Source organism: Chelonoidis abingdonii, chromosome 11, assembly GCF_003597395.2.
Source record: "Chelonoidis abingdonii isolate Lonesome George chromosome 11, CheloAbing_2.0, whole genome shotgun sequence".
Taxonomy (NCBI): Eukaryota; Metazoa; Chordata; order Testudines; family Testudinidae; genus Chelonoidis; species Chelonoidis abingdonii.
The window spans coordinates 24,257,427-24,285,351 of NC_133779.1; the positions used below are offsets into that span (position 1 = coordinate 24,257,427).

At 46.5% G+C, this 27,925-nt stretch overlaps 4 protein-coding genes and 1 pseudogene across 4 annotated transcripts in view; 3 read left to right on the top strand and 2 right to left on the bottom strand.

The window, feature by feature from the left end:
- LOC116821735 (uncharacterized) overlaps positions 1-19,041 on the top strand; it is a 310,474-nt gene extending 291,433 nt beyond the window's left edge. The window contains exons 9-10 of the mRNA XM_075070354.1: positions 13,941-14,084; positions 14,416-19,041. Coding sequence (XP_074926455.1) covers positions 13,941-14,084; positions 14,416-16,211 — 1,940 coding nt within the window. The 3' untranslated portion in view covers positions 16,212-19,041. The remainder of the gene's footprint in view (positions 1-13,940; positions 14,085-14,415) is intronic.
- LOC116816480 (uncharacterized) overlaps positions 1-27,925 on the bottom strand; it is a 560,774-nt gene that overhangs the window by 501,910 nt on the left and 30,939 nt on the right. The window lies entirely within an intron of this gene.
- The window catches only part of LOC116816605 (zinc finger protein 2-like), a 181,381-nt gene that overhangs the window by 65,551 nt on the left and 87,905 nt on the right, over positions 1-27,925 (top strand). The window lies entirely within an intron of this gene.
- LOC116816556 (uncharacterized) overlaps positions 1-27,925 on the bottom strand; it is a 568,924-nt gene that overhangs the window by 24,860 nt on the left and 516,139 nt on the right.
- LOC142047423 (E3 SUMO-protein ligase KIAA1586-like) lies at positions 21,533-26,030 on the top strand (annotated as a pseudogene).

Here is a 27,925-nt window from a genome sequence, read left to right on the forward strand (position 1 = left end):
CTGGGCAGAGGGTGAATGGGCAGAGGCTGGGGGGGCCCTGAGACAGGGACACCTCTGGGCTGGGCTGGGGGGGCCCTCTCTGCTGGCAACAGGGCGTGGGAAGGGCCAGGAAGGGGAGGGGGGAGCAAGTGTCCCCCATGGAGACGGCCCAGCCCCAGGCTGCTACCAGTAGCACATTCCTCGATGGAGTAATTTTAATACACTGCACCAGGTGGGGGCTTTCTCCAGCTAGGACTAGCCCCTGGGGCTCTGCCCTCACCAGCCCCTGGGCTGGAGCCCCCTCCCCCCCGGTGAGTGAGAGACCCCAGAGTGGGGGTGCTAGGGCCAGGCAGGAAAGTGACTCCCCTCAGATCTTGGTAGTTTTCCCTCATCTTATCAAATACATAGTTTGTGTCATGTTTTCTCTGTAAATCTCAAAGATTCATATAAAATAACCTAAACGTTTGCCCCACTTCTCTATAGTTGTTTTTTTCTAATTGAATATGCCCTGAGATTTTCTGCTATCTCTCTAATTATAAAATATTAAGAAAATCTCAGATTTACACCTTTTCTCAGATTCTTGAACCTGGATATAAAATGTTTGCAAATGTTTCCCATTTCCTCTTTATTCATTTATCAAATATTCACGTGAAACACTCAGATTTTACCTCGTATCAACAACTGATATAAAATCCCTCTGATTTTCCACTTTCTTCTCTATAATTTGCAAAAATGAATCCTAAATCTCTCAGATTTCCATCCTTTCTCTAAAAGCAGCAAAGAGTCCTCTGGCACCTTATAGACTAACAGAAGTTTTGGAGCATGAGCTTTTGTGGGTGAATACCCACTTCATCCATCCTTTCTCTTTCATTTCTGAACTTTGATCTCAAAGCCCAGGTTTTGCCTCTTTCTATGTCAATATCAAATGTTAGTTAAAAATCCTCTTGAGTTTTGGGCTGTTCCCCATGTTTCTAAATCCCAACAACTTCTCCTTTCTTGGGGGAACCTGTTGCACTGAGTCCTTCTCCATCCTGGATGTTGCAGGGGGTTAAATTGCCCAGTGATCATCGTTCCCCTCTCCTTTGGGAATCATTTGTTTCCCTCTTTTATCTCTGTTAAAACGTTTGCTGAAGAAAGAGATCAGCCTCATCTTTAATACACATCAAAGCCAGAGGCCTGCCCCTGTGTGGGGGATCAGTGGTTCCCATCTGGTAATGGGAGAGTTGGCTGGATGGACCTTTTTTTCTCCAGCTGGCACGGGATGAGGAGGTCACTCTGAGTGCAGTGTGGGTTGAGAAGTATCCCAAACCCCATGACAAATGGTCTCCATGCAGGGCTGCTCCCCACAGTGCCAAGATTTAGCCACCTCTGTCATGCCCAGTGCACAGTGTGTGAGAAAGAATCCCTGGTGCTAGGCCAGGGGATGCCAAGCAAGCAAAGTGAGGGGTCCTGCTGTAAAGCATCAGGGGATCCCGCAGGGGGGAGGATGGGGTGCCAGGCAAAGGGCAGGGTAGATCCTGCTGGAGGGCAGCCGGGGGTCCTAGGCAGGCAGTAAGGGACTGAGTTCCCAGTGGGGGTCCCTTTTGGGGGATCTCTGGCCGCTGGGGGCTCTTACTGGGGTGAACGCTTTGGGTCTCCCAGGCTGACAGTGAAGGTCTGGTGGGGTTCTCTGGCCAGTGGGGCTCTGAGGGGTATCTGAGGTCCCTGGCTAGGGACTCTGGGGGCTGGGTCCCAGGAAATATCTGGTGAGACCCTGGCTGGGGAGGTTGGGGGCTCTGGGGGCTACTCCTGACCTCGCTCCTTCTCCCTGATTAGCTTATGCCAGAATCCTGGCTCCAAGCACTGCCTGACATTCCCCGGCCAGGCCCAGTCACCGTGATAAGTTTCTATCCACTTATCAAACACTGTGAGGTGAAATCACAGATTTTGCTTTTCTCCCCTCTTGAAAACTGCAGGAACATCCAGTTCCATAGGGAAAATTCGTGACTCGAGTCCTTGTCCTAGATCTGGGGAGTGAAGGAGGTGGGTAGTGGGTTAGCACTACCACACTATGATCTTTTCCACAGCATTCTAGACTCATTCTTTCTGGAATCTGGTTTCATTGAGACCATTGTTAATCCAGAGTCACTGTATGGAAAAAGGAGGAGTCACCAGCTGGACAGTGGGGCAAATGAGATCAGCAGTTCTCCCTTTGAGGAGGGACTCTTGTTAGCTGCTCTCGGCAGAGAGCTAAAGGAGGGAAGGCCACTCAAACACTCTGTCCCTCTCTGCTCAGGATATTGGGGTTCAGCTTCCTGGGTCAGATGCTGCAGCCTCCATTGTGATCTGGGAGACCAGGCTTGGCAGCTTCTGCTCCCCTAGTGGGAGTTTTGTGCTGGGAAATGACCTTAATTAAAGCTGCTTCTCTGCCTTGCCTGGCCCAGGTGAACAAGAAAAGGAGCAGCCAGAGGAAAAGCCAGTTCCTGACAACGTATTCCTCGTGCTGGGGTGTGGCTGCTGGGGGTCAGTGTCCAAGGGAATCTCTCACGGTAGCTCCTTGGGTTCTGCTCTTTTCTAGCCTTGTGTTCAGAGACTTTGTTACGGGGTGGGGTGAGGGAGAAGGGAGGTTAACAATCTCTCTGTGGGCTTAGCCTGGCAGGAGAGGTCAGGTCTACACTATAATAAAGAGATCAAGCATTTTCTCAGCATGGCAGAATGTAGGATGTCTGTCTGCAGGGAAAGGGCCTGGGGGAATTATGATGTGAAATTAACTAAAGCCTGTTGTGAAACCCTCACAATTACCCTTCTCACCCTCCCAGGCTGCAGAATGATGTCCACGTTTCATTCCGTTTCATCAGATCCTCCCATGGCACAGGGGAGAGAAATGGCTGCAGTGGAGCCAGCTCAGGTAGGGATTCTTGGTGGGAGTGGTTGGTGGGTTCCTGCTGGAGGACCGGGACAGCAAATACACTGGAGATGGGAAGGTTTGCACAAGTTTGGAGGCTGAACTGGGGCAGGAAATCCACAGCATGGCAAAAGGAGGAGGCCAGGATGTGGTAAACCTGCTGGGAATTGTTTAATAAGTGGCCTAGATTCTAGGAACAGACCCATGAGGTTCAGAGGTGGAAATACCCTAATTTGTGAAAGAGAAAATAACCCACCTATATGAGATTAAGAAAACTAACCAGACTCCAGTGCTGGAGCCTGATCTGGCTAACCAACAGCTGCTCTGAGATATGAAAGGGGCACCTGGCAGTGAGGTTTAGGGGAGCTGCCCCTCCCTTCATAGCCAGTTCCTCAGAATGAGGAGTGTGTTCGGCTTCCTACCAGGCAGCTCTCCCTGGACACTGCTAGGGGCTCCATCTCCTGTATCAGTCTGTGGCTAGTAGATGTATGACGGATCTGCTGGGAGAGACAAGGGGCTCTCTCTTCGTCCCCTTAACCTGCTGTTTCCAGGATGCTCTCAATGGGCTGGGGGTGGGACTCTGTTGACTGCGATCCACCAGAGCTTCCATTTCGTTGGGAGTGTGAGTGGGGCATCAGGTACTGAAGTGTTGGACTCTTGCTCTTTCAGGGGCCGGTGACCTTCGAGGAGGTGGCTGTGTATTTCACCAGGGAAGAGGGGGCTCTGCTGGGCTAAGGTTCAGAGCTAATAATCATACCGTGACAGAGATTGAAAGGGGCAATGGGAGAGAAGAGTTTGGACAGAGAGATTTCCAGATCTCTAATCTGCCCAGACAGATGTATTGCTGCACCCTGGATAGAGTCACTTTCCTGTGGAAAAGATGAGAATCAGACAGAGGAAAATCCAGTTCCTGACTCCATATTCCCCTGCTGGGGTGTGGCTTCTGGGGTCAGTGTCTGAGGGAATCCCCACACTGACTCCTTTGGTTCTGCTTTTTTTCTAGCCTTGTGTTCAGAGACTTTGTTATGGGGTGTGGGGAGGGAGAAGGGAGTTAAAATGTCTCTGTGGGCTTAGCCTGGCAGGAGGGCCAGGTCTACACTGTACACAGAGATCAAGCCTTTCTCAGCATGGCAGACTAGGGTGTCTGTGTGCGGGGAAAGGGCCTGGGGGAATCATGCTGTGAAATGAATTAAAGCCTGTTCTGAAACCTTCATAACTGCCCTTCTCACCCTGCCAGGCTGCGGAATAATGTCCATGTTCGCTCCAGTTCATCCCATCCTCTCGTTGGACAGGGGAGAGAAATGGCTGCAGAGGAGCCAGTTCAGGTTGGTATTATCAGGGGGTTGCTGGTGGGTTCCTCCAGGGGGAGGACAGCAAATACGTGGAGATGGGAAGGTTTACTGGTTTGGAGGGCATCTGGTTTAGAAATGCACAGGGTAGAAGGGAGACCCAGGGGGTGCGAAAACCTGCTGGGAGTTATTTAATAAGTGGAAGATTCTGACCCAGGAGTTTCTGTGGAAATGCTCTAGTTTGTGGAGCAGAAAATAACCCAGCAACATGGGGCTGGGAAAACTGACCAGACTCCCAGTGCTGGAGCCCGACCTGACTAACCAGCGCTGCTGTGAGATATGAAGGGGGCACCCACCAGTGAGGCTTAGGGGAGATTCCCCCCTCCCTTCACATCCAGCTCTTCAGAATGGGGAGGGTGTTGGGCTTCCTACCAGGGAGCTGTCCCTGCACCCTGCTAGGGGCTCCATCTCCCTGAGTCAGTCTGTGGCTAGTAGGTGTGTGATGGCTCTGCTGGGAGAGAGGAGGGGCTCTCTCTTCGTCCCCTCACTCTGGTGTTTCCTGGATGCTCTGAGCAGGGTGGGGTGGGACTCTGACTCCAATCCACCCAGAGCTTCTGTTTGGCTCCTGTCCCCCATGTATAGGGGGGCTGTGAGTGGGGCAGCAGGTACTGAGTGTTTGAACTCTTGCTCTTTCAGGGGCCGGTGACCTTCGAGGAGGTGGCTGTGTATTTCACCAGGGAAGAGGGGGCTCTGCTGGACCCCACTCAGAGAGCCCTCTACAGGGATGTCATGCAGGAGAACTATGAGAATGTGACCTCGCTGGGTAAGGATTCCTGTCCCCTCAATTCTTGGAAGGGGAAATGAAGAGTGAAGGTTCACGCCAGCCCCACAATGCCACCTCTACTCTGTCTTGTTGCAGCATCACTCAAATATGCCAGTGACACAACCACTACCAGAGACCCTTCCCTGCTTCAGAACACTTTGAGTACAGAGCACAGGAGCAGTATTGCACAGTGTCAAATATCTCTTCTTTACTCAAGTAAAACTAGGGGTTAGTTCCAGCATAATGAATAGAAGGTTCCTACCCCCGGCCTTCTCTCAAACACTGAGCCTACTCTAACCAAACCAGAATGTGCTTAGGGTGTAACGAGCAGGCTGCAGGAGTGAGAGCTGCTAGTCCAGGATTATTTATCACACAGACACTCGGTGTGTCGTTGAATGCTGGCTGGGGGTATCCAGACAGGGGAGCTCCAGCAGCAGAACATTGAATCGCACCCAGGATTACAGATGAGACAAGTACTGCTCTGGATTGCACCCCAGCATGTGAAAATGGCCTAGGTTGGTAGTGAAACTTCTTGATACATAGAGAGTCTTACTCCTCCATCACCATGTATAATAGCCACAATCTCTCTTCTCTGCATGCTCCTTGGATTTTTGAAGCAGTCATTCCTGAGTCACATGACCCCAATTCTTATTTCTCACTTTCTGCTTTTCCAGACTAATTACGGTCTGTTGCTCCTGAATTATAGCTTCTAATGTTCCAGTGTTCTCCACATGCAGGGATTTTCCAACTCCCTTCCATTACACTGGACTCACTAGATTCCCTAGTACATAAAAACAGCCATACTGGGTCAGACCAAAGGTCCAGCCAGCCCAGTATACTGTCGTCTGACAGTGGCCAATGCCAGGTGCCCCAGAGGGAATGAACACAACAGGTAATCATCAAGTGATCCATCCTCTGTCTTGCATTCCCAGCTTCTAGCAAGCAGAGGCTACAGACATCATCCCTGCTCATCCTGGCTAATGGTCATTGATGGACCTATCCTCCATGAATTTATCATGTTCTTTTTTTGAACCCTGTTATAATCTTGGCCTTCACAACATCTTCTGGCAAAGAGTTCCACAGGTTGACTGTGCATTGTGTGAAGAAATACTTCCTTTTGTTTGTTTTAAACCTGCTGCCTATTAATTTCATTTGGTGATTCCTAGTCCTTGCGTTATGAGAAGGAGTAAATAACACTTCCTTATTCACTTTCTCCACACAAGTCATGATTTTATAGACCTCTCCTTCTATCATATTCCCTGGCCATCTTTCTTTTCCAAGCTGAAAAGTCCCAGTCTTTTTAATTTCTCCTCATTGAGAAGCTGTTCCATACCCCTAATCTTTTTTTTGCCCTTTTCTGAACTTTTTCCAACTCTGATATATCTTCTTTGAGATGGGGTGACCGCATCTGCATGCAGTATTTGAGATGTGGGCATACCATGGATTTATATAGAGGTAATACAATATTTTATGGATTTGTATAGAGGCAATATTATATTATCTATTCCTTTCTTAATGATTCCTAACATTCAGTTCACTTTTTGACTGCCTCTGCACCTTGAGTGGATGTTTTCAGAGAACTATCCAAATTGACTCCAAGATCTCTTTCTTGAGTGGTAACAGCTAATTTAGACCCCATCATTTTAAACATATAGTTGGGATTATGTTTTCCAATGGGCTGCACTTGTGTTATCCTGACATCTAGCACTGCTGAGATCTGGCATTCAGTGATATCCCTGCCCTTCCTGTTCCCTTTCTCCAGTGAACCTCACCAGCCTATGCTTACTGTTCTCAGCTTCCCCAGGACTCTCTCACTGTCTCTGGACCTCTCTGTCAGCAAGAAGCAGTGCCAGGAAGACTTGCCCTCCGTTTGGAGTCTTCAATTTCTGGGACATGTAAGAGGTTCTGTCATAATGAGTGTCTGTGACATTACCCACAGTACAATCTGGACTGTTGAACAGGTGTGTCCCCTGTGATGAAATGGGGCTGTTCTTAACGTTCCCTCTGAATACTGTGTGGGGGCCTCAGGTCCTGGCCGATCCTCTGTCGCCTGGCAACTAATGGCAAGGCCCTCCCCCACACCCGCAAGGGGATGCTAAAGGTGTTGGAGACAAAGGTCAGGTGACCTCCTGGCCCGGGAAAGGAACTGAGCAGGGGAGGAGAACCTGGAGGGGGTTTCAATCTGCAGCTGGCTGGGGACAAGGAGTGAAGTGCAAACGTGAGGGTCTGGCTCACTGCCCCCCAGAACGGACCCGGTCGAGGGGTCCGGTTCGCTATACCTACAAGCTCTGTTTTAGACCGTGTTCCTGTCATCTAATAAACCTCTGTTTTACTGGCTGGCTGAGAGTCACATCTCACTGCAAAGTGGGAGTGCAAGACCCTGTGGCTTCCCCAGGACCCCACTGAGGCGGGCTCACTGTGGGAAGCGCATGGAGGGGCAGAGGATGCTGAATGCTCCAAGGAGAGACCCAGGAGGTGAAGCTGTGTGAGCTTCTTGCCCTGAAGACGGACTGCTCTGAGGGAGAGGAGGCTCCCCAAAGTCCTGACTGGCTTTGTGGGGAGCAGTTCCAGAGCATCGCCCAGTGACTCCGTGACAACTGGTGGCAGTGCTGGGATATACTGCACCCCGTGAACGGCGCTGCTTGCAGTAAGTGACTGCGGAGCAGTAAAACAAAGGTGGGATAATGAGGACCAGGTGTGTTGAAGGCTCAGAGAGGGACGGTTTCAGGCAGCAGTTAACCTCTGGGAGTGTGTGACCAGCGAGAAGGACTGTTGGAGTAACGGGGTCCCCCTGAGGACTGCAGCGAGCCTGGGAGAGAGAAGGATTTTTGCAGTAACAGGGTTCCCCTGGGGATTGCAGGAGCAGTCTCAGGGGTGGAGGAGTCTGCAGCTCGACCCTGGCAAAGAGATGGTGATCACAAGAAGGGCTGGCACCCCAGGAGTTCTTCCTGGAAACCATGGGGGAGCCAAGAGCACACAGGCCTGTGAGTCCAGAGCAACTTGGGAACGGTGAAGTGATGGCCTATCACCATCTCCTTAAGAAGGACATTGTAATCCTGTGCACAAAGAGAGGGTTACGAATTGGGAAGTTCACGAAGGCACAGTTAATCATGCAGTTGGAGGAGGAGGACCGCTCTGAGGAGCGGATTCCTGACCCAGATTGGGCTACAAGAGGATCTGGGAGCAGCTGGAGCAGCAGCCAGGCATCCCCGAGAGTCTGGTCCCCAACCAGACGAAGATCTTCACGATCAGGTTCCCCATCAGGGGATCGGAGACAAATGGGATTGGAGCAGAGCCCAAGAGAGCGAGAGGACCATGAGAGAGAGCAAAACCCTGAGAAAAAGCTGCAGGAGAAGCAACAGCAGCATGGACTGGCGATGGTGGAGCGGAGAGGCATAGGGGGCTTCCCAGGGGTCAGTGGGGAGACACACCTGGGGTGGTGGGACCCTGGGACAGAGAAACTGTTGTCAGTCCCCGGGTGGTGCAGCCGCAGATGCTGAGAGGCTGTGGGACCTGGGTGAAGGTCCCCGGGGTGAAGCCTCTCACCCTGCCTATGGCCCGGATCCCTGTGCAGACCCAGGAGGGGGCAGGCTGGCTGGTCATTGGGGTTCTCCAGGATATCGGCTGGGAGGTCCTGATGGGGAGTGGCTGCCCAAGCCCAAGACGGAAGCTCTTAACCAACAGAGCCCAAATTGCAGCCCTCCAAACTGGAGCTCTGGGAAAAGACACAATTCCAGTTTAAAACCCTGGAGTACTGGGGTGGTGTCAAGATTCCTCCCTCACTCTGAACTTTAGGGTACAGATGTGGGGACCTGCATGGACACTTCTAAGCTTAATTACTAGCTTAGATCTGGTAACACTGCCACCATCCAGAAATTTCAGTGTCTGGAACACTTCCTGTCCCCCCAAACCCTTCCCCTCCCTGGGCAGTCTTGAGAGGCTTTTTCACCAAGTTCCTGGTGAACACTGATCCAACCCCTTGGATCTTAACACAAGGAGAATTTAACCACCCCCCGCCTTCCCCCCACCAATTCCTGGTGAGTCCGGATCCAATCCCCTTGGATCTTAAAACAAGGAAAAATCAATCAGGTTCTTAAAAGGAAAGCTTTTAATTAAAGAAAGAATGGTAAAAATCATCTCTGTAAAATCAGGATGGAAAATACTTTACATGGTAATCAGATTCATATAGTCTAGAGGAACCCCCTCTAGCCTTAGGTTCAAAGTTACAGCAAACTAGAGGTAAAATCCTCTCAGCAAAAAGGAACATTTACAAGTTGAGAAAAAAAAATAAGACTAACACGCCTTGCCTGGCTGTTATATACACGTTTGAAACATGAGAGACTGGTTCAGAAAGATTTGGAGAGCCTGGATTAACGTCTGGTCCCTCTTAGTCCCAAGAGCGAACAACCCCCAAAACAAAGAGCTCAAACAAAAGACTTCCCCCCACCAAGATTTGAAAGTTTCTTGTCCCCTTATTGGTCCTCTGGTCAGGTGTCAGCCAGGTTTACTGAGCTTCTTAACCCTTTACAGGTAAAAGAGACATTAACCCTAAACTATCTGTTTATGAAGGTGGCAAAAGGGCACAGGCTGCATAAACCTTCCCACATACAGCCTGCAAGCGCCATCAAGCACAACAGACCCAAAAGAGGACCTGAAACAGGAATGTCCTGGTGTAACCCCCACCAAGGAGTGGGAGAGATGCTGGGGCTAGTCACTGGCTAAAGTGGCCTCGCTCAGTTCGGTTTCGAAGGGGGGAGAGATGTGACAAAGTGAGGCTGTTCTTAACGTTCCCTCTCAATACAGTGTGGGGGCCTCAGTTCCTGGCCGACCCTCTGTCACCTGGCAACTAATGGCCGGCCCTTCCCCCCCCGCAAGGGGATGCTAAAGGTGTTGGAGACAAAGACCAGGTGACCTCCTGGTGCAGGAAAGGAACTGAGTAGACGAGGAGGGGCTGGAGGAGGTTTCAATCTGCAGCTGGCTGGGGACAAGGAGTGAAGTGCAGACCTGGGGGTTTGGCTCACTGCCCCCCAGAATGGACCCGGCTGAGGGGTCTGGTTCGCTGTACCTACAAGCTCTGTTTTAGACCCTGTTCCTGTCATCTAATAAACCTCTGTTTCACTGGCTGGCTGAGAGTCACATCTCACTGCAAAGTGGTGGTGCAGGACCCTGTGGCTTCCCCAGAACCCTGCTGGGGCAGGCTTACTGGGGGAAGCGCACGGAGGGGCAGAGGATGCTGAATGCTCCAAGGAGAGACCCAGGAGGTGAAGCTGTGTGAGCTTCTTGCCCTGAAGATGGTCTGCTCTGAGGGAGAGGAGGCTCCCCAAAGTCCTGACTGGCTTTGTGGGGAGCAGTTCCAGAGCATTGCCTGGGGATTCTGTGACATCCCCTGTGTTCTCCAACCTGGGGTACCTTTTCCACTGTTTAACTGTGAGAACAGCCACTCCTGGGCAGTTAACACCGTCTCCAGCATGTAACTTGCTCCCAGCTGCACAATATTAAGTGCTGCTAGACAGTGACTCACAAATTACAGTGCACCACTGGAGAACCCCTGAAAATTCTCTGCTCCCAGACTTTCCCCAAGAAATGTGAATCTTGCACTGTCCAGCACACTACTGAACAATGCAAGCTCATATGAAGTCTGTCATTTCATCAGTGGAAAATGACATATTTTGGCCTTGTTATCCCATATGGTGTTTCCAAGACACTTTCTTCCAAACACACTGGTTAGATGAAGCAGTGAAACAAAATTATTAACTACTGAAAAAAAACATTTTAAGTGACTATGGGTAATGAGGCATAAAAGTCATAATTGTTTACAAAAGAAATGGAAGATAAAACACCAACTAATGTCCAAGTTAATAAGCTAAAATGGATAGAAGCAAATGTTTCTCTCACCATATGCTTAAACAGGTTGGCTTTCCTTTCAGCCAGGATTTGTAGAATGTCAGGGTTGGAAGGGACCTCAGGAGGTCATCTAGTCCAGCCCCCTGCTCAAAGCAGAACCAATCCCCAGACCCCTAAATGGCCCCCTCAAAGACTGAGATCACAACCCTGGGTTTAGCAGGCCACTGCTCAAACCACTGAGCTATCCCTCCCCCCCACTCCAAGTTCTGTTCTTCCGGAGATGTCGTGAGCAGAGGGAAAGGGGAGAGCGAGAGAGGCAAGCGTTTTCCTCATCCCTTTTTATAATTCAGTCCTTTGTACTAGAAACAACTTCAGTTCTCAGCTGTCATGGTGACAGGCTGTCTGTTGGAGATACGAGCTTCAAGAGGTCCCTGTGATTGACTGTAAATGTCTTCTTCACACCTTCCCCCTGCCAGAGAATGGCTGTTTGACCAGCTGTCTCTGAGGAACTCTTCTGTGGGTGTTCCCCGGACTTGTGACTTTTTCAGTAATATCATACAGTAAAAGCTCATAACTTTACATACAGTGTTGCTACACATTTTAACAGGAGGATAATATTCAGTAGATTATGTGTTTTCAAATGATACCTCACAAGCCATATTATGTACAAAATTGGTCATAATTTTCTAGAAGAGTGAACATAGGGGTACAGACTGACACAGTGTCTCTGTGTGTGTGTTCCCAGCAGATATGTGGGTATTTCAATCCCTCATAAGCACAGTGTTTGGCATCTTCAAGGACCTGGGGAGCTGGTCCTGGGAATTCACTGGTTTACTAAGTGTGACACTGTATGGAATTGTGAGACACTTTATATTATTATTATTTTATTATTAATGCCAATATGAAAAAATTGCAATGAATTGTGCTAGATATGGCATGTAAGGTGTCAGTGAAAATGTTATGATTTTCCAGGTATGATAATTTTGTTTCTATGTACAATACCTTTGTATTGTGAGTTATAGATATGTAGGGTATATCTGTATTTTCAGACTTGTGCAGAGTTTCTGGGTGACACCCCCAGACATATTGGTATCAGCACCGCCTAGCATGTTCGATGCCCATCCAGGTTCATCAGCTATATAATGAACCTGTGGAAGGGATTAAGGGGATACACCTGTTGAGCAGCAGCAGCAGCTCCAGGCACCAGCGTTCCAAGCACGTGCCTGAGGTGGCATGCCGCAGGAGGCATCCTGCTGATCCCTGCGAGGGCAGCAGTCAGGCAGCCTTTGGCGGCACACCTGCAGGAGATCCGCCGGTCCCGTGGATTCGGCAGCAATTTGCTGGTGGATATGCGGAAGCCATGGGACCGGCAGACCTCCTGCAGGCAAGCCAACAAGAGGTTGCCTGACTGCTGTGCTTGGGGCGGCAAAAAAGCTAGAGCCGTCCCTGCTGTTGAGACAGCAAGACATGCAGGGATATGTCTCTGTACTGAGAACTCCAAGGCTTTTCCATGCCATGTGCTGTGAAGCTTGTGTTTGGGACACAGGAAGTAGAAGCCACTTGGCAAAAGGAATATAAAGGGCAGCTGCATCATCTCCATTTTGTCTCAAAAAAAACATCAAGCATCAGACCACAAAAAAACACGAGGAAAAGAGAGAGATGTTTCACTGGCAGCAATGCGACTGATCCACTAGGAACAGGGGGATATTAAATGTAGCATCTTCCTCCCAGACCCACTCAAGTGTCCTGTACCTGGGCTCACTGCCTTAGCCAGACTAAGATTCTAGGCCTGTTAAAATTGAAGTTAAACTCCTTGGAAATATGGCGACAGCAGCAGGATGGAACGGCTGGACAACAGGAACAAGAGAAATAAAATATTTAGGGTGGTAAATCCATTCCTCCACTGCCAGACCTTTGGTATGATTCTTCTAACTTTATGTTGATTCTAAATATTAACTGTAACAAGCGCACATTACATGGTCTAAGGACAAACTGAGTATTGCCTAATATCTTCTTACTGTGTGCGATCGTTCAAATTTTGCACCATCGAACACTGAGACGAGTGTTAGGAAAAAATATTTAAATGGAACCGAACATGAAGCAAACAAATGTCCCTAGAAGTCATAGATATCGAAGGATGTCGTCTTGCAATAGAAACCATGGTACGAAAGCCCTCAGAGCTCTTCACCTCTTAGCTTCAAATCAGTTTTTCTTTTTGGGGGTTGGCTAATTTAGGGCAGATAAGAAAGACTAGCCAACGCCAGAAAATACGTAAACCAGTCTCACATCGCGTGCAGCGACTACGTGTGACAGTAGCGCGAACACACCCTAAATATCAGCCAGAAACCTGCATCCCATCAAGCTACCCTCCTTTCCAACCTCTCCAACAACAAAAACCACATAAAAAAACTCAAATTATTCCATTTTGTCTACAATCCCTCTTCCTACCTCTGGAGCAACTTCTCTACAAACTGAAGCCTTGACCAAAGGACTGAATGACCCATACAAACTGTGGATGTGGTCCAGACAGATGTTCCAGCCAGCAACTCATCAATATTGCTAAGAACCTAATATATAGATTTCTGAATGTATCTGACTGCTTTCCCATTTAACAACTCCCTTCTTTCTTTTCTTTTATAATAAATCTTTAGTTTAGATGCTAAAGGATTGGCTGGCAACATGGTATTTTGGGTAAGATCCAAACCTATACTGACCTGGTAACGTGGCTTACCCTTTGGGGTCAGAAGAACATTTTGTTTATGTGAGCAGAGTTTTTAAATAATCTCTCACTGTACTGGACCTAGGTGCTGATTGGGAATCAGAGAACTGGAATGGAATGAAGGAGGCTGTGTGATTTCTTTTTTCAGCTTCTTGATCACCAGTGTAGCTGATGAGAAGCACAGTTTGTGACTTGTCGTTGAGTTTAACTTCAGTGTTAAGCAGCAGTTTTGGGAACATCTGCTCTCCCCTTTTCAGCTTGCCCTAACCTTGCCATTTTCAGTGAGGACTGCCCCTGGCACACCATATCACACTAAGCGCTGAAGTTAAATTAATAGAATGTTTTTTATAACAAAGTCTTATGAAATCAATTGAACTTCTCTGTTTTCTTTCATTTGAGCAGGCTTTCCAGTTTCCCAACCTGATGTGATCTCCCAACTGGAACAAGAGGAAGAGCCATGGGTCCCAGACCTCCAGGGTTCAGAGGAAAGAGAGATCCTGAGAGCTCCCCGCGCAGGTGAGGAAACATTAAACCAACTCAGAATCTGTAAGTGCCTGAAGGAAACATCTGGGATGCCCTACAAAGCCCTTGGGGAGGTCTCTCAGTTCATTATCATCCCTAGCAGGGGTCGCATCCTCAGGGTAAATATAGCTTATGGCTTCCTGTAGTTCCTAGCAGACACCAGGCAGTAGCTTCCTCCCTTCCTCCTGCAAATTTGGATGGGATGTGAAGGCTGAATTGATCCCCTCCTTTCTCCTATTTGGGGGAAGAGTTTGGAGGAGTTCAGTTCTTGTTTTTATTTGACCTCTCTCCAGCACTTGTTTTGGTTTGGCCTTCCCCTTTCCATCCCTGTTTGAAGTTTCTGTCTCTATCACAGCAGGTGATGCAATGGTAGGTGAGAAAGAGGAACAGAATTCTCAGCCGGCAAATGTTGAGCAAGTGGATAAACACAGGAATGTGTCCAAGAGTCATGAGGAGGGAAAATCCTGTGAGATTCAGCACAGACCAGAAAGAGAGCAAGGAAACCAGCCAGGGGAGAAAGTGGGTACATTTGTTTCCTGTCGGGGAACTCAGAAGGCCCTCAAGGAAACCACAACCCAGCAGGAAATCCTCATGGGAAAAAGAAAAAATACATGCATTGAGTGTGGGAAAAACTTAAGTGACTACTCAGCCCTTATAAAGCATCAGAGAATCCACACGGGGGAGAGGCCCTATGAATGCCGTGAGTGCAAAAAATGCTTCACTAGCAGCTCAGACCTTTTTAAACATCAGAGAATCCACACAGGAGAGAGGCCCTATGAATGCCATGAGTGTGGGAAAAACTTCACTCACAGATCAAGCCTTTCTGTTCATCTGCGAATCCACACAGGGGAGAGGCCCTACAAATGCAGCGTTTGTGGGAAGAGCTTCACTAGCAGCTCACACCTTTCTAAACATCAGAGAATCCACACGGATGAGAGGCCCTATGAATGCAGTGAGTGTGGAAAAAGCTTCACTCAAAGATCAGGCCTTTTTCAGCATCAGAAAATCCACACAAAGGAGAAGCCCTATGAATGCAGTGAGTGTGGGAAAACCTTCAGTCGCAGCTCTCACCTTATTACTCATCACAGAATCCACACAGGAGAGAAGCCCTACGAATGCAGTGAGTGTGGGAAAAACTTCACTCACAAATCAGCCCTTTCTGTTCATGAGAGAATCCACACTGGGCAGAGGCCCTACAAATGCAGTGAGTGTGGGATAAGCTTCACTAGCAGCTCACATCTTTCTAAACATCAGAGAATCCATACAGATGAGAGGCCTTATGAATGCAGAGAGTGTGGGAAAAGCTTCACTCAAAGATCAGCCCTTTTTCAACATCAGAGAATCCACACAGGGGAGAGGCCCTATGAATGCCATGAGTGTGGGGAAACCTTCAATCGCAGCTCGCACCTTATAACTCATCAGAGGATCCACACAGGAGAGAGGCCCTACGAATGCAGTGAGTGTGGGGAAAGCTTCATTCAAAGATCAGGCCTTTTCCACCATCAGAGAATCCACACAGGGGAGAGGCCCTATGAATGCTATGAGTGTGGAAAATGCTTCACTAGAAGCTCAGCCCTTTCTGTTCATCAGAGAATCCACACAGGGGAGAGGCCCTATGAATGCCGTGAGTGTGGGAAATGCTTCACTAGCAGCTCAAACCTTTCTAAACATCAGAGAATCCACACAGGGGAAAGGCCCTATGAATGCCGTGAGTGTGGGAAATGCTTCACTCACAGATCACGCCTTTTTCACCATCAGAGAATCCACACAGGGGAGAGGCCCTACGAATGCAGTGAGTGTGGGAAAACCTTCAATTGCAGCTCGCACCTTATTAGTCATCAAAGCATCCACACAGGAGAGTGGCCCTATGAATGCAGTGAGTGTGGGAAAAACTTCACTCACAGATCAGCCCTTTCTCTTCATCAGAGAAGCCACACAGGGGAGAGGCCCTATGAATGCAGTGAGTGTGGGAAAACCTTCAGTCGCAGCTCACACCTTATTAGTCATCAAACAATCCACACAGGAGAGAGGCCCTATGAATGCAGTGATTGTGGGAAAAACTTCACTCACAAATCAACCCTTTCTGTTCATCAGAGAATCCACACAGGGAACAGGCCCTATGAAAGCAGTGAGTGTGGGAAAACCTCTTGAAACTCAGCCCATGTTAGCCATCAGAGAATCTGCAAGGGAGATCAACACCATAAAAACCTCTAGGGCTATCAATACTTTTTTTTTTCTTTGATACCTTTCCTGATTCCCACATACTAACTTTTGAAGCTGTTTGAACTGTTTGCAGGACCGTTATCCCTCAGCTTGTCCAGATGAATGGGCCATTTTTGCCTTTTGCAGTTTGCCCTCTTTTGAGGCGGACCTATTTGTCCTTTCTGTGATCCCACAAGTAATTTGAGTGTGCCCTTCCTATGAGGAACCAGGGAGCATCACATTTATACCATTCCTCCTATTGCAAAGTTATTGTTAGAGTCACCAGTGATACAGATTGTATCATTGCCAGTTGTTCTCACGTTGCTCTGGGTTATGCTGAAGAGCAGTTATATTGGGAACTTTTCAAATTACATGTAAATGAAGAGGAGTAGGGGCATTGGAAGAGATGGGGTGACTCAGAGATTCCCTCCTTCCCCGTCACTGCGGAACTGCTACCTTTTGCCTGAGCCATGTAGAGTTTTTCTTCATCACATTCTATCCATCCACTTCTCAAAGTGTCACGTGATGAAGCATTCTCCATTGTCTGTGCTTGGAGGTGTTGTTTTGGCTTCTTTAATCCTATATCAGTCACTGACTGGAGATGAAAGTGTCAAAGACTTGATAGGGGAATTCAAATGGATCCCAAACACAGTGTGATCATTTGGACTTTAAATCCCAGGTTCCATCTATTGGTAAAGATACTTCTGGCAAGGTGACTGTTTTCCCCTCATTATGGGGATGCTAGCATACTAAAAAGTTTGTAAATAACATATCTGGCTGTTGACACAGTGCTGAGTGAAGTATCTTTGAATGGATTAGAGGAGACTGTGATGGGAGAATCTCTTCTCCTGATTCTGAGTCATCAGATGTAACCTGCTCTGGAATTTCACTTGACACTTTCATTGTCATGTATTCTCTTTCTCTGTCTCTGTGATGTGGGTTTCTATCTTTCCTGGAGGCTTTTTGGTCACCCAATTGAATATTAGTTCAGTCTGATAGGACTGTTCAGATTTATTGGAGACTTTAAGATAAATGACCATTTGATAAGGTCCTCTTGTATCATTTCACCTTTGCTTTTTCCCCATCCCTCCATGATGACATGGAGAAAGTTGAAGTGCAGCTCTATCAACAGGAGAGAACTCTCCAATTTACAGGACATGCTAACAAAGACACAGCAGTGATTTAAAATCTCCACTCAGAAATGGTGAACAACTTTAGAACTCCAACTAATGGAAGGAAGTGCATATGAGCACAGTGTAGTTCAATTGTTGAAGTCAATATTGTCTCAGATGATCTGGGGAGAGAATTCTGTGGTAAGTTATTTTGAACTAGGCAGAATGCCCATGTGTTTGGTTCCCAAAGCATTTGTAACTCAAGCCCTACAGAAGATCACTCCTAGCTAATCCTATGGTATGGGAAATGCAGCCGTTCATGATGTAGATGTTGAGAAATAGAAGTGGGGTTTTTGTTGAATTTATTTTCTGTAGGTGCTAAAGATGTGTATAAAATGAAATTGGTGTTGAAAATGTAATAGCTTCAGAAAAATAGCAATTTTTGAATAGAAATTCCAGCTGTGGTAACTAACGGAGATTCTGATCCAGGCCTGCATCCAGTTCATGGCCTGGACCTGTGCCACCGAATTAAAGAAAAGCTGGACATGTTTCGGGAAACCATTTCTCACTAACACTGCTGAGATTTTGAGTGGCTTTGCAAAGGATTCTTCTTCAGAGAAGTGTAAATTTACCCTTACTAAGGCCAAGGATTTGGAAAGAACTGGGGTGGAAAGAGAACACACTCAGTTCTTGGTTTTCACCCTGGTAAAGGAAGCTTTCATGACCAATGACCCAAGGAAAATGTTTGTAGAACTCCACTTCCTAGTTCAGTGTCACTGATTATACTTCCAAAGGATGTCAGGGTTAGACTGAGAACAATCATCCTTCACAGTTTGGATCCAAAGAGAGAGAGTTTCATAGGACATTCCTTCCCCATGGATCCCAAACTGGCTGCCTGATTGGGTATCAAGGACTTTCAGGCTGTAGAAATGATGGTAACCAATGAGGCGATGAATTTGTCAGCCTCCAATTTCAGACTTCCGGATACACACGCATTGAGCCCTGATTCTATGGTTTTGTTGTTGCAGCTGCACCAATGTAGCTGTGCTGCTATAACACCACTATTACATACACTCTAAGCCAATGAGAGAGATCTCTCCGGTCGGACTTGTTTAGTCCAGCCCCCACAAGTGGCGGTGGCTACGTTGGCAGGAGAAGGTCTCCTGCTGATGTAGCACTATCTACACAGGGGGTTAGGGCTGTGTAACTACATTGCTCAGCTGTGTGGATTTTTCACACCCCTGAGCAATATAGTTATCCCGATAAATGTCTTTAGTGTAGACAAGACCTTAGTTTTCTCTTGTGTTTTATCCATTTACATTACTTCTCTACTTTGAAAAATTAAAAAGTGTGAAAAGAGAGGTATTTTTCCTCATGATGCAAACATTCTGACGTAGGAGACCCCTTCCACCAACACACATGGCAGAAGATCCTGAGATATATGAACTTACAGAAGTGTTTGGGGCCTACGTTGGGACAAACCACAATTTGAGCCAAGGTTCAGTTATTGGCAATGGGGATTAAAAGAAAACTAACATATATGACAAGAATTTGTGATCTTTGAATTTATTAGTGTTACTAGTGAAAATGAAATGATAGGTGATGTTATTGGTTAAAGAGTAAGAGACTAATTGTTTGATAATCTGAATTATTTTGGAAAACTGAAAGTTGTTTTATTTTTTGTTTTTTTTAGTTATACAGGAAATGATGGCTAATCTTGAAGAGTTAATTTGATTTAATCTACCCACTGTAGTGTAAGGAGTTCTGGTAGAAAACCTCACTCCAAAGGTTAGGGTGGGAGAATGTGTGTGAGAAAGAGTGTACAGTAACTTCTCACTTAAGGTTGTAGTTATGTTCCTGGAAAATGGACTTTAAGTGAAACAATGATAAGTGAATTCATTTTCCCCATAAGAATTAATGTAAATAGGTGGAGTTAGGTCCTAGGGAAAAAAATTTCACCAGACAAAAAATATATATATTATATAGATATACACACAGTATACATTTTAAACAAACAACTTAATACTGTTCACAGCTATGATGATTGCGAAGCTTGGTTGAGGTGGTGATGTTAGTGGGTGGAAGAGGGAGGGATATTTCGCAGGGAATGCCTTGCTGCTAAATGATGAACTGGCACTCAGCTGAGCCCTCAAGGGTTAACACGTTACTGTAGCCTCTCACACAAGATAGCACAAACACGAGGGAGGGGAGACAGCATGGCAGATAGAGGCAGACACACACGTTGTGTGCGGGAGAGAGAGAGATGCACACTGCCCCTTTAAGGAAGCTGACCCACTCTTAAGTGCACTGTCTTTTTAAGTGGATCAGGAAGTTGAGACAGCAGCTGCTGCCCCAAGCTTGTTGTCTCTCTCCGCTGTGTCCCCTCCCTGCTCTATATGGTGTTGGAGAAAAACGCAGTTCTCGCTTTTTCTTTGCGTGCAGCAAAATCAGATACTTTATTATTTCTCAAGCAATTGCAATAGAGGGAGGGAGTGTCCTAGGACACAGGGTCGTCCCAGTCCCGGACAGGTCTCTCAACAGGCAAACAATTACAGCAAGCATTTATACCTTTGTTACAGACAATAACAAGCAGTAATACAGACAATAATGAGCAACAGCTGCATTTTGTTTATACATAGGCTATTCTGCTATCTTATTTTTCTCATTTCTAGAAGACGCGAATCTGCATATTTGGTTATTAGTGCAAGGTCGTGACAACTTCTCACACAGTTCTTTCCCACTCACCTCACGCCATCCTCTCTTCTACAAGTCTCGTGTCATTACGGTTACAGCTGGCCTAACTCTTGTTAACTGCTAGCCTGACTCTTGCTAACAGACTGACATGCATTAAGATCCCCTACAAATCCTTGTCAATTCCTTTCCTCCTTCCACAATGGAGAAGGGGTAAGTGGGGTGCAGGAACAGGGAACAGCAAGCAGGAGTCTCTGGAGCAGCTCCAAGGCAGAGGACAGGAGCAGCACATGGCATTGGGGAGAGGGACAGCTGAACTGCTGATTGTTAGCCTGCTGGGCAGATGCAGCACAGGAAACTTAGGGGAGCTGATGGGGGGCTGCAATCATCAACCATCAATATCAAGGAAAAGGCTGAAGTCCATTGCCTTTCATATAAAAAAAATATCTAAAGGCTGGTCTACACTGAAAGGCTATGTTGCCATAGCCACATCTCTCAGGCATGTGAAAAATCCACTCCACTGAGAGAAGTAGTTAATGTGACCTGAGCCCCAGTGCAGACAGTGTAAGGTTGTCAGAAGAATATCTCCAGTGTTTGAAGTGTGCACGTAGCCTTAGACAGATTGATTCCCTATGGGAAGCCAGTTATGACATCAATTCCAAGCTTGACCCATCTCCCTGTATGTGAGAAAGCTACTAGTATAGACGGCTGAGCCAGCTGTCCGATTGCCTAGTTCCTCAACAGTAGTTACAGCCAGTGGTGAGCAGCAGACGGTTCGCTAGAACCAGATGCTAAAATTAGATGCTGGTAGAAAACCGGATGTTAAAGAGCCAGGCAGGTAGGAGAACAACTCTGGTCCGCGGGCTGGATATGGCCCGCGGGACTGCCCTGTCCCCCACCTGAGTGCCCAGGATTCCCCCCCCACCCCCGGCAGAGCCGCATCGTGGTCAGCCCGCCAGCTCAGCTGAGCTCCAACTTCATCCTGCTGCTTTGAGCGGCCACCAAGGTAAGGGGGGACTGGGAGCTCTAGGGCCGCCCAAGGGGCAAGTGGGCCAATTTGCCCCGGGCCCTGCAGGGGCCCCCTGCCCCACGAGGATGCCCCCCCACCCCTGGCCCTTCCCTCCGCAGAGCCACAGTGGCCAGCCACAGCTTTGTCCTGCTGCTTTGAGTGGCTGGCGAAGGGGGGGCTGCGAGCTCCAGGGTTGCCTGGAGGGCAAATGGGGCAATTTGCCCCAGGCCCTGCAGGGGCCCCCTGCCCCAAGAGGATGCCCCCCCACCCCGGACCCCTCCCCCCGCAGTGACCAGCTGCTGGCAGCTGGGAAGCTCAGCTGAGCTCTAGCTTGTCCTGCTGCTTTGAGCGGTCGGCCAAGGGGGGGGGGTGCGAGCTCCAAGGTCGCCCGGGGGGGCAAGTGGGGCAATTTGCACCGGGCCCTGCGGGGCCCCCCCACCCCAGGAGGATGTCCCCCCCAGCCTCGACTCCATCTTCCCCCATCCCCTGGCTCAGAGCATTGTGCATTTTTTAGTTTGAGGAGTGCTGTAGTGGGGACGTGTGTATAGTGTGTGCGCCGGACAGAGTTTGTGTTGCAGGGTAGCTGTGTAGCAGGGGAGTTGTGCGGCTGGGAGAGGGTCTGCACAGTAGTGGGTGAGGGCTGGGAGTTGTGCACTGAGGAGGGACGTATAATACTTGGGGTTGTGTAGTTCAGGTCACTTATGGTGTGTATGGGAGGAGGAGGGCTGTGTACAGTGTCTTGTGGTTGTGTTGCTGGGGGTGAGGTGCTGTATGCTCTGCTGGGCCTGCACAGGGTTCTTTCAGCACAATGGATTGTTGAGTGTGGTGTAGATGGGGGCTGTTGTGCAGTGGTTGTGTAGCTGGCATGCCTTGGTTTGGCTGCCTAGGGCTCCTGGCAGCCAGCAGCTTGTTTGCTAAGCTGTAATTTATAAACCTCCAAATGCAGCTCCTGGAGGAGCCTGTGTGATGAGGGTAGGAGGGAAGGATGGACTCAGGACAGGGTGTGTGTGTGAGGGGGGCTCCTTTTATCCTCCAGGGGAGAGTCAGCCCCCAGTTCTGCCTCTGGGTGGGTTCAGATCTCTCCTGCAGTAGCATTTGGTAAGGCGAGCGGTGGCTAGTGGGGCAGGGTCCATGGTCCCAGGTTAGGGTGACCAGATGTCCCAATTTGGGTTTTTTTTTTCTTATATAGGCTTCTATTACCCCCCACCCCCGTCCCGATTTTTCACATTTGCCGTCTGGTCATCCTGGGTAAGCCAAATGGAGCAGCCTGTGCCTGGATAGCGCTTGGTAGTGCTGTGCCCAGCGGCCATCTGGGGCTGGCTGGCAGCAACTAGCTGTGGCGTTTGCAGACAGTTGCTGCAGCCGTCCAGGTATCTACACACACATTCTGTCTAGGTCACTTTCTGCAAATAAGCTGCCTGTTGCAGTTCTCAGAGCCCCAAGCGGACCCCAAAGAACCCGCCGAAGACCCGGAGCGCCTCCGGGTAAGTAAAAATTAAAAAGGTGCCTCTAGTCAGGGAAGGGATTCTCACTGGGCACGGGGCCCGATTCGGGGGAATCGGTGGAATCGGCCTAAAGCCGGCCCTGCCAATGTTTGCTCACCCCAATCTAGTTTATTATTTTATTAACAGGGTTGCACTTGCCTCGTTTGTTAAGTTGATATACGCATGTGAGTCAAATGTCATCGCTCCCAAAGTTCGTTTTGTTGAGAGAGAGAGACAGCGTCTTGTTTCTTGTGTTAATTAGTTGAAGTTGCACTTGCCTTGTTCGTGCACTTGTGCAACTGTTTTCTACACGACCAGTCATAGTCGGTCTGTTTGTTTCTAGTAAATTGCATGTGTAATACTAACTGGACTGTTATTCGAAGATTAAAGTTTTCTATTCAATATTATTTACCCTTCATAATGAAATGCCAGAAAAGCATTAGTGATTGGTTTTCCAGTAAAATGACAAAATCATTAGTCAGTAGTTCGAGTAGTGAAAATAATGATTTAATTACTGAAAACACCGATGACAATAATTTTGGTGATGAAAATATCATAAAAGTTGAATCATCTGAAAATGTGCCCACAATGGAAGAGGATTTACATGATTGTGAAAATGTAGTACCTGATTGTTGGACTTCCAAGCAGGCACAATATTTTTTAAAGAAATATAATGATAATTGAAGGCAAAAAGCTTGGCTGTTCCCACTGTACAAAGACGTCACATTTGGAGGTCCTTGGAGGAAAATCTTTACACATTTCTTCGGAATGGCAAAAGTGTGCTATTAAAGCATCCGGAACTGATTAAAAAAGTTCAGCAAGCTTCATTAAGAAAAAAAATGAAGGAACATTTCGAATCAAGCTCTCATTTGAGAGTTATAAATATTTTAAATGAATCTAAAAAAGAGCCTCTCACTACAGTGATTGATAAATTTACTGAACAAAATATTGCAATAACCAGCAAAATTTTCAACATCGTTTACAGCTTAGTAAAAAGAAACCGACCAATGTCAGATATGGAGGATGAAGTAGAGCTACAAATTGAGAATGAAAGTGATTTAGGGAACTGCCTACATTCTCGATTTTCGGCCATCAGAATCGTAGAACATATTGCTGAATTAATAAGAAAACAAATTTTTAGTAAAATCATCGAAAACTATTCAAAGATTTGTATTATTATTGATGAAGCTTCTACAGTTTCAAGTAAAACTGTGCTTGTAATTCTTCTAAAATGTGAACTACAAGATCCTTCACCAACAATTTTTCTTGATTTGGTGGAATTACAATCAACAAAAACAGAAAATATTTATAATGCTTTGAGACAGGATTTGACACAGAATATTTAAAGAAAGATTTAATCGGATTTTGTTCTGATGGCGCGAGCACCATGCTTGGACATAAATCTGGAGTTGCTACAAGACTGATTGAAGATTTTCCAAACATTTTAATTTGTCATTGTTTGAATCATTGGCTACAGCTGGCTTTAGATGATGCTATAAATTATATCAATGAAGTAAGCCATTTCAAGATTTTTTTAGACAAGATTTATGCAATTTTTCATCAGTCAAATAAAAGTCAGTTTGAACTTAAACAATTTTCTGAAGAACTGTATATTGAAATCATCAAAATAGGCCGTGTTTTTGGTCCACGATGGGCTTCTTGTAGCCTTAGAGCTGTCAAAGCGGTCTAGAGAGCGTATCCAGCTCTTTATATTTACTTTTCCAAAAATCAGAAATTTTCTGGCATAGCAAAAAGATTGAAAAAACGAATTTTTAAAAGACTTGGCATTAATGATTAACATTTTGGATGAACTTGAGTTATTATCAAATGCACTGCAAGTGAGACAATTGAGTTTAACAAAGGCAGATAAACTAATCAAATGAATGATTGTTTTTTTCATACAATTAAGAGAGAGTTTTGGTATACACGAAAATAAAATTAATGAAATGATAGAAAGTGATGCTTTTAAATGCATAGAGTTTGAAGATAATGTAAGCTTTGTCTCACTGCCATGAGACAAAGTAATAGAGTGCATTATTGAAAAAATGAAGGCAAGATTATTAAACAAAAAGCACATTAAATATAAAGAAGATAATTTAGGTCATTCTTGTAATACACCTAAAATAGTTGAATTATTCAATGTTACGGATCCTACTTCATGGAATATTGAAGAAGTCAGGTTACCTTGGAAATCAGGAGAAAAAGTGCATGAATTAAGTAAATTCATAAAATTTGTAGTTGATCTAAATGATTTTTGTGACTATGTAGACAATAACATTCAATCAAAAAATCTTCCTGATCCAGAAACAATAAGGAAAGCAAAGCAAATTATGAACACAATTGCAATTAGTTCTGCAGAAGCAGACAGAGCTTTTTCATTGATGAATATTATTTGTAGTGATAAAAGGGCAAATTTAACAATTAAACATATCTCAAGCTTTATGACCATTAATTTGTTGGGAAATCCACTAAGTTCCTGAAACCCAATACCATATGTTAAATCATGGATGAGAAGTCATCGATCTGCATTAGATACCAGAGTTCATGTATCCAACACCAAAGATTATGGAGAAGATCAAATAGCCATTTGGAAATTACTACCTAATTAGTAATAAATGTACTTAAATATTCTTTAAAATGTTGTTTGTTCTTGCATTGTATACGTCAACATAGATATATTACTTTTTTAAATAACTTAAGTAGTTCACATGTAATATTTTAAAATACAAGAAAAGGCATTTCATTCTTTATTGTTTGCTTACTCACACATCTCTTTATATTTTCTTCTTTTCAAATGTATTTTAAATTAGTGTAATAAAGCAATACTTTGTTTCTATTGTAATAAACATGTAAAAAAAATTTTTTTATTGCTAAGTATGACTCAGTGATTCAGTGCATTGCCATTTCTTATGGAGAAAGGTACAAAAATACATACTGTGGACGAACATCTCTTAAATCAGAACTTTTTATAGGGAACCAATCGTTAAGATTTTGGCAGCTCATCACTGGTTACAGCTCTTAGTGCCCATCAATCCAAAGACTCAGAGAAATGTTGAATTCCAACCATTAGTCATTTTAGTATCTTAATGTTCATTTCTCTATTTTTTGTGCTGGCCTTTCTATTATATCAAGGTGTGACAGTATAGTTCAATGCATGTGTGACAAAAGCTCATTGGTGCCAATTGGCAAAGGGGTCACAGTTATTCACAAGCAACTTCTGCCTCAGACCTGACAAACTTGCCACTCTGAATACACTGATTTTATGATATTTATCCGGGAAGCATAGCAGTGAGATCTCTACTGAAAGCTTGTAAATTATTGATCCTCCTAATCACTGAGACAGGTGTGTATGAGTCATATATTTAAGGAGTAATGTATGCACATGGAAAAATATGTGCATATGGTATTGTCATGAAACTGAGTCACTCCAATCTCTGGTCTTGGTGGGGACGACCCATTCCAGGGGGAGGGTGTCACGGAGTCCCCAGGCGATGCTCTGGAACTGCTCCCCACCAAGCCAGTCATGACTTTTTGGGGAGCCTCCTCTCCCTTGGAGCAGACTTGTTCAGGGCAAGAAGCTCACACGTCTTCACCTCCTGGGTGTCTCCTTGGACCATTCAGCATCCTCTGCCCCTCCGTGCGCTTCCCACAGCAAGCCCGCCCCAGCAGGGTCCTGGGGAAGCCACAGGGTGCTGCACCCCCACTTTGCAGTCAGAAGTGATTCTGAGCCAGCCAGTAAAACAGAGGTTTATTCGATGACAGGAACAGGGTCTAAAACAGAGCTTGTAGATACAGCAAACTGGACCCCTCGGCCAGGTCCATTCTGGGGGGCAGTGAGCCAGACTCCCACATCTGCACTTCACTCCTCGTCCCCAGCCAGCTCCAGACTAACAACCCCCTCCAGCCCCTCCTCCTCTGCTCAGCCCCTTTCCCGGGCCAGGAGGTCACGTGACCTCTTTGTCTCCAACACCTTCAGCTGGCACCTTTGCAGAGGAGGGGTCCAGGCCATCAGTTGCTAGGAGACAGAGGGTCAGGCATTTAGGTGCACTGGCCCTTTGTCCTGCCAGATACTTAAGAACTGCCTAGGGGACACTGAGGCACCAACACAGTATTCAGAGAAAACATTAAGAATATTCCCAGTTTGTCACAGAGGGAATTATCACCTTCCCTTGCTAGCTAGTTATGGAATGTATTTCTCCATTGTCAACCATTGCATTAACCCAGAAAAGCCAGTGGAAAACCATTAAAGGCAAACTATAGATTGAAACCCTGTGGATGTGAGAAGGACAATATGACAATGAGGAGATTGTCCTTTCTGTGAATAAAGACAAAAGACTGATTCAGTTTATAACAGGGTGGAGAAAAACACTGGGATCATTCACCAAGGAGATACTGACCAGTGGTGCTTCATGAAAGGCAGGGCCCTGGCTTCTAGGGACTAGCAATCACTGCAATGGACTGAAGTGTAAGGTGAGAATCTACTCTAGATAGGAAAAGTAACTATTAAAAAGTGTAGGTTACATTTTGTGATTTTGTTTAGCTGGTAACGGTTGGTTTCCATCACTTACATTTGTTTCTGTTAAATCTCTATCCCTGGTTAAATAAATTTCTGTTTTTTCAATAACTGTACTCAAGTGCTGTGTGTGATGCAGTAGCAGTGGTCCACAGTAAAACTGGTAACCCGAGATATACCACTGCTTTGGGAAGAGAGGATCTGGGATTTCTCTGAGTATCTGGTGATCAGGGCTGGACCCCAGAGTGGAACATATTGAAGGAACTCAGGGGTTAGGATATCTCTACTGTCAACTGTTAGGGCTGCTGTGGCTCAGAGGAGAGTGCTTGAGTGCCTGACAGGCTGGGTGAGTTTGGTCGCTATCATCCAGCTGCCAACTGCAAAAATCCCTCTTAGTAGTGGCAGGTGGCAAGAAGGAGACTCACAGCCCTCAGCATCCTGAGAAGGGTCACAATGTGCATCTATGTTGATCCACCTGTCAAATCCACACAGGGAAAGCACCCTATAGCATAGTTCCCTGAATCAAAATAGCCCTAAAACGCTGCCCTATGTGCTCTTCCCTCTGTGAAAGCATGTAAAGAATCCAAGAGCTGGAGGGGAGGGATTGGGTCCAGAGTGACCTAGACAAATTGGAGGATTGGGCCAAAAGAAATCTGAGGAGGTTCAACAAAGACAAATGCAAAGTCATGTACTTAGGACAGAAGAATCCCATCCCATGCAGGCTGCAGACCCACTGGCTAGGCAGCAGTTCTAAAGAAAAGGACCTGGGGATTACAGTGGATGAGAAGCTGGATATGAGTCAGCAGAGTGTCTCTGTTGCTAAGAAGGCTAATGGTATATTGGGCTGCATTCGT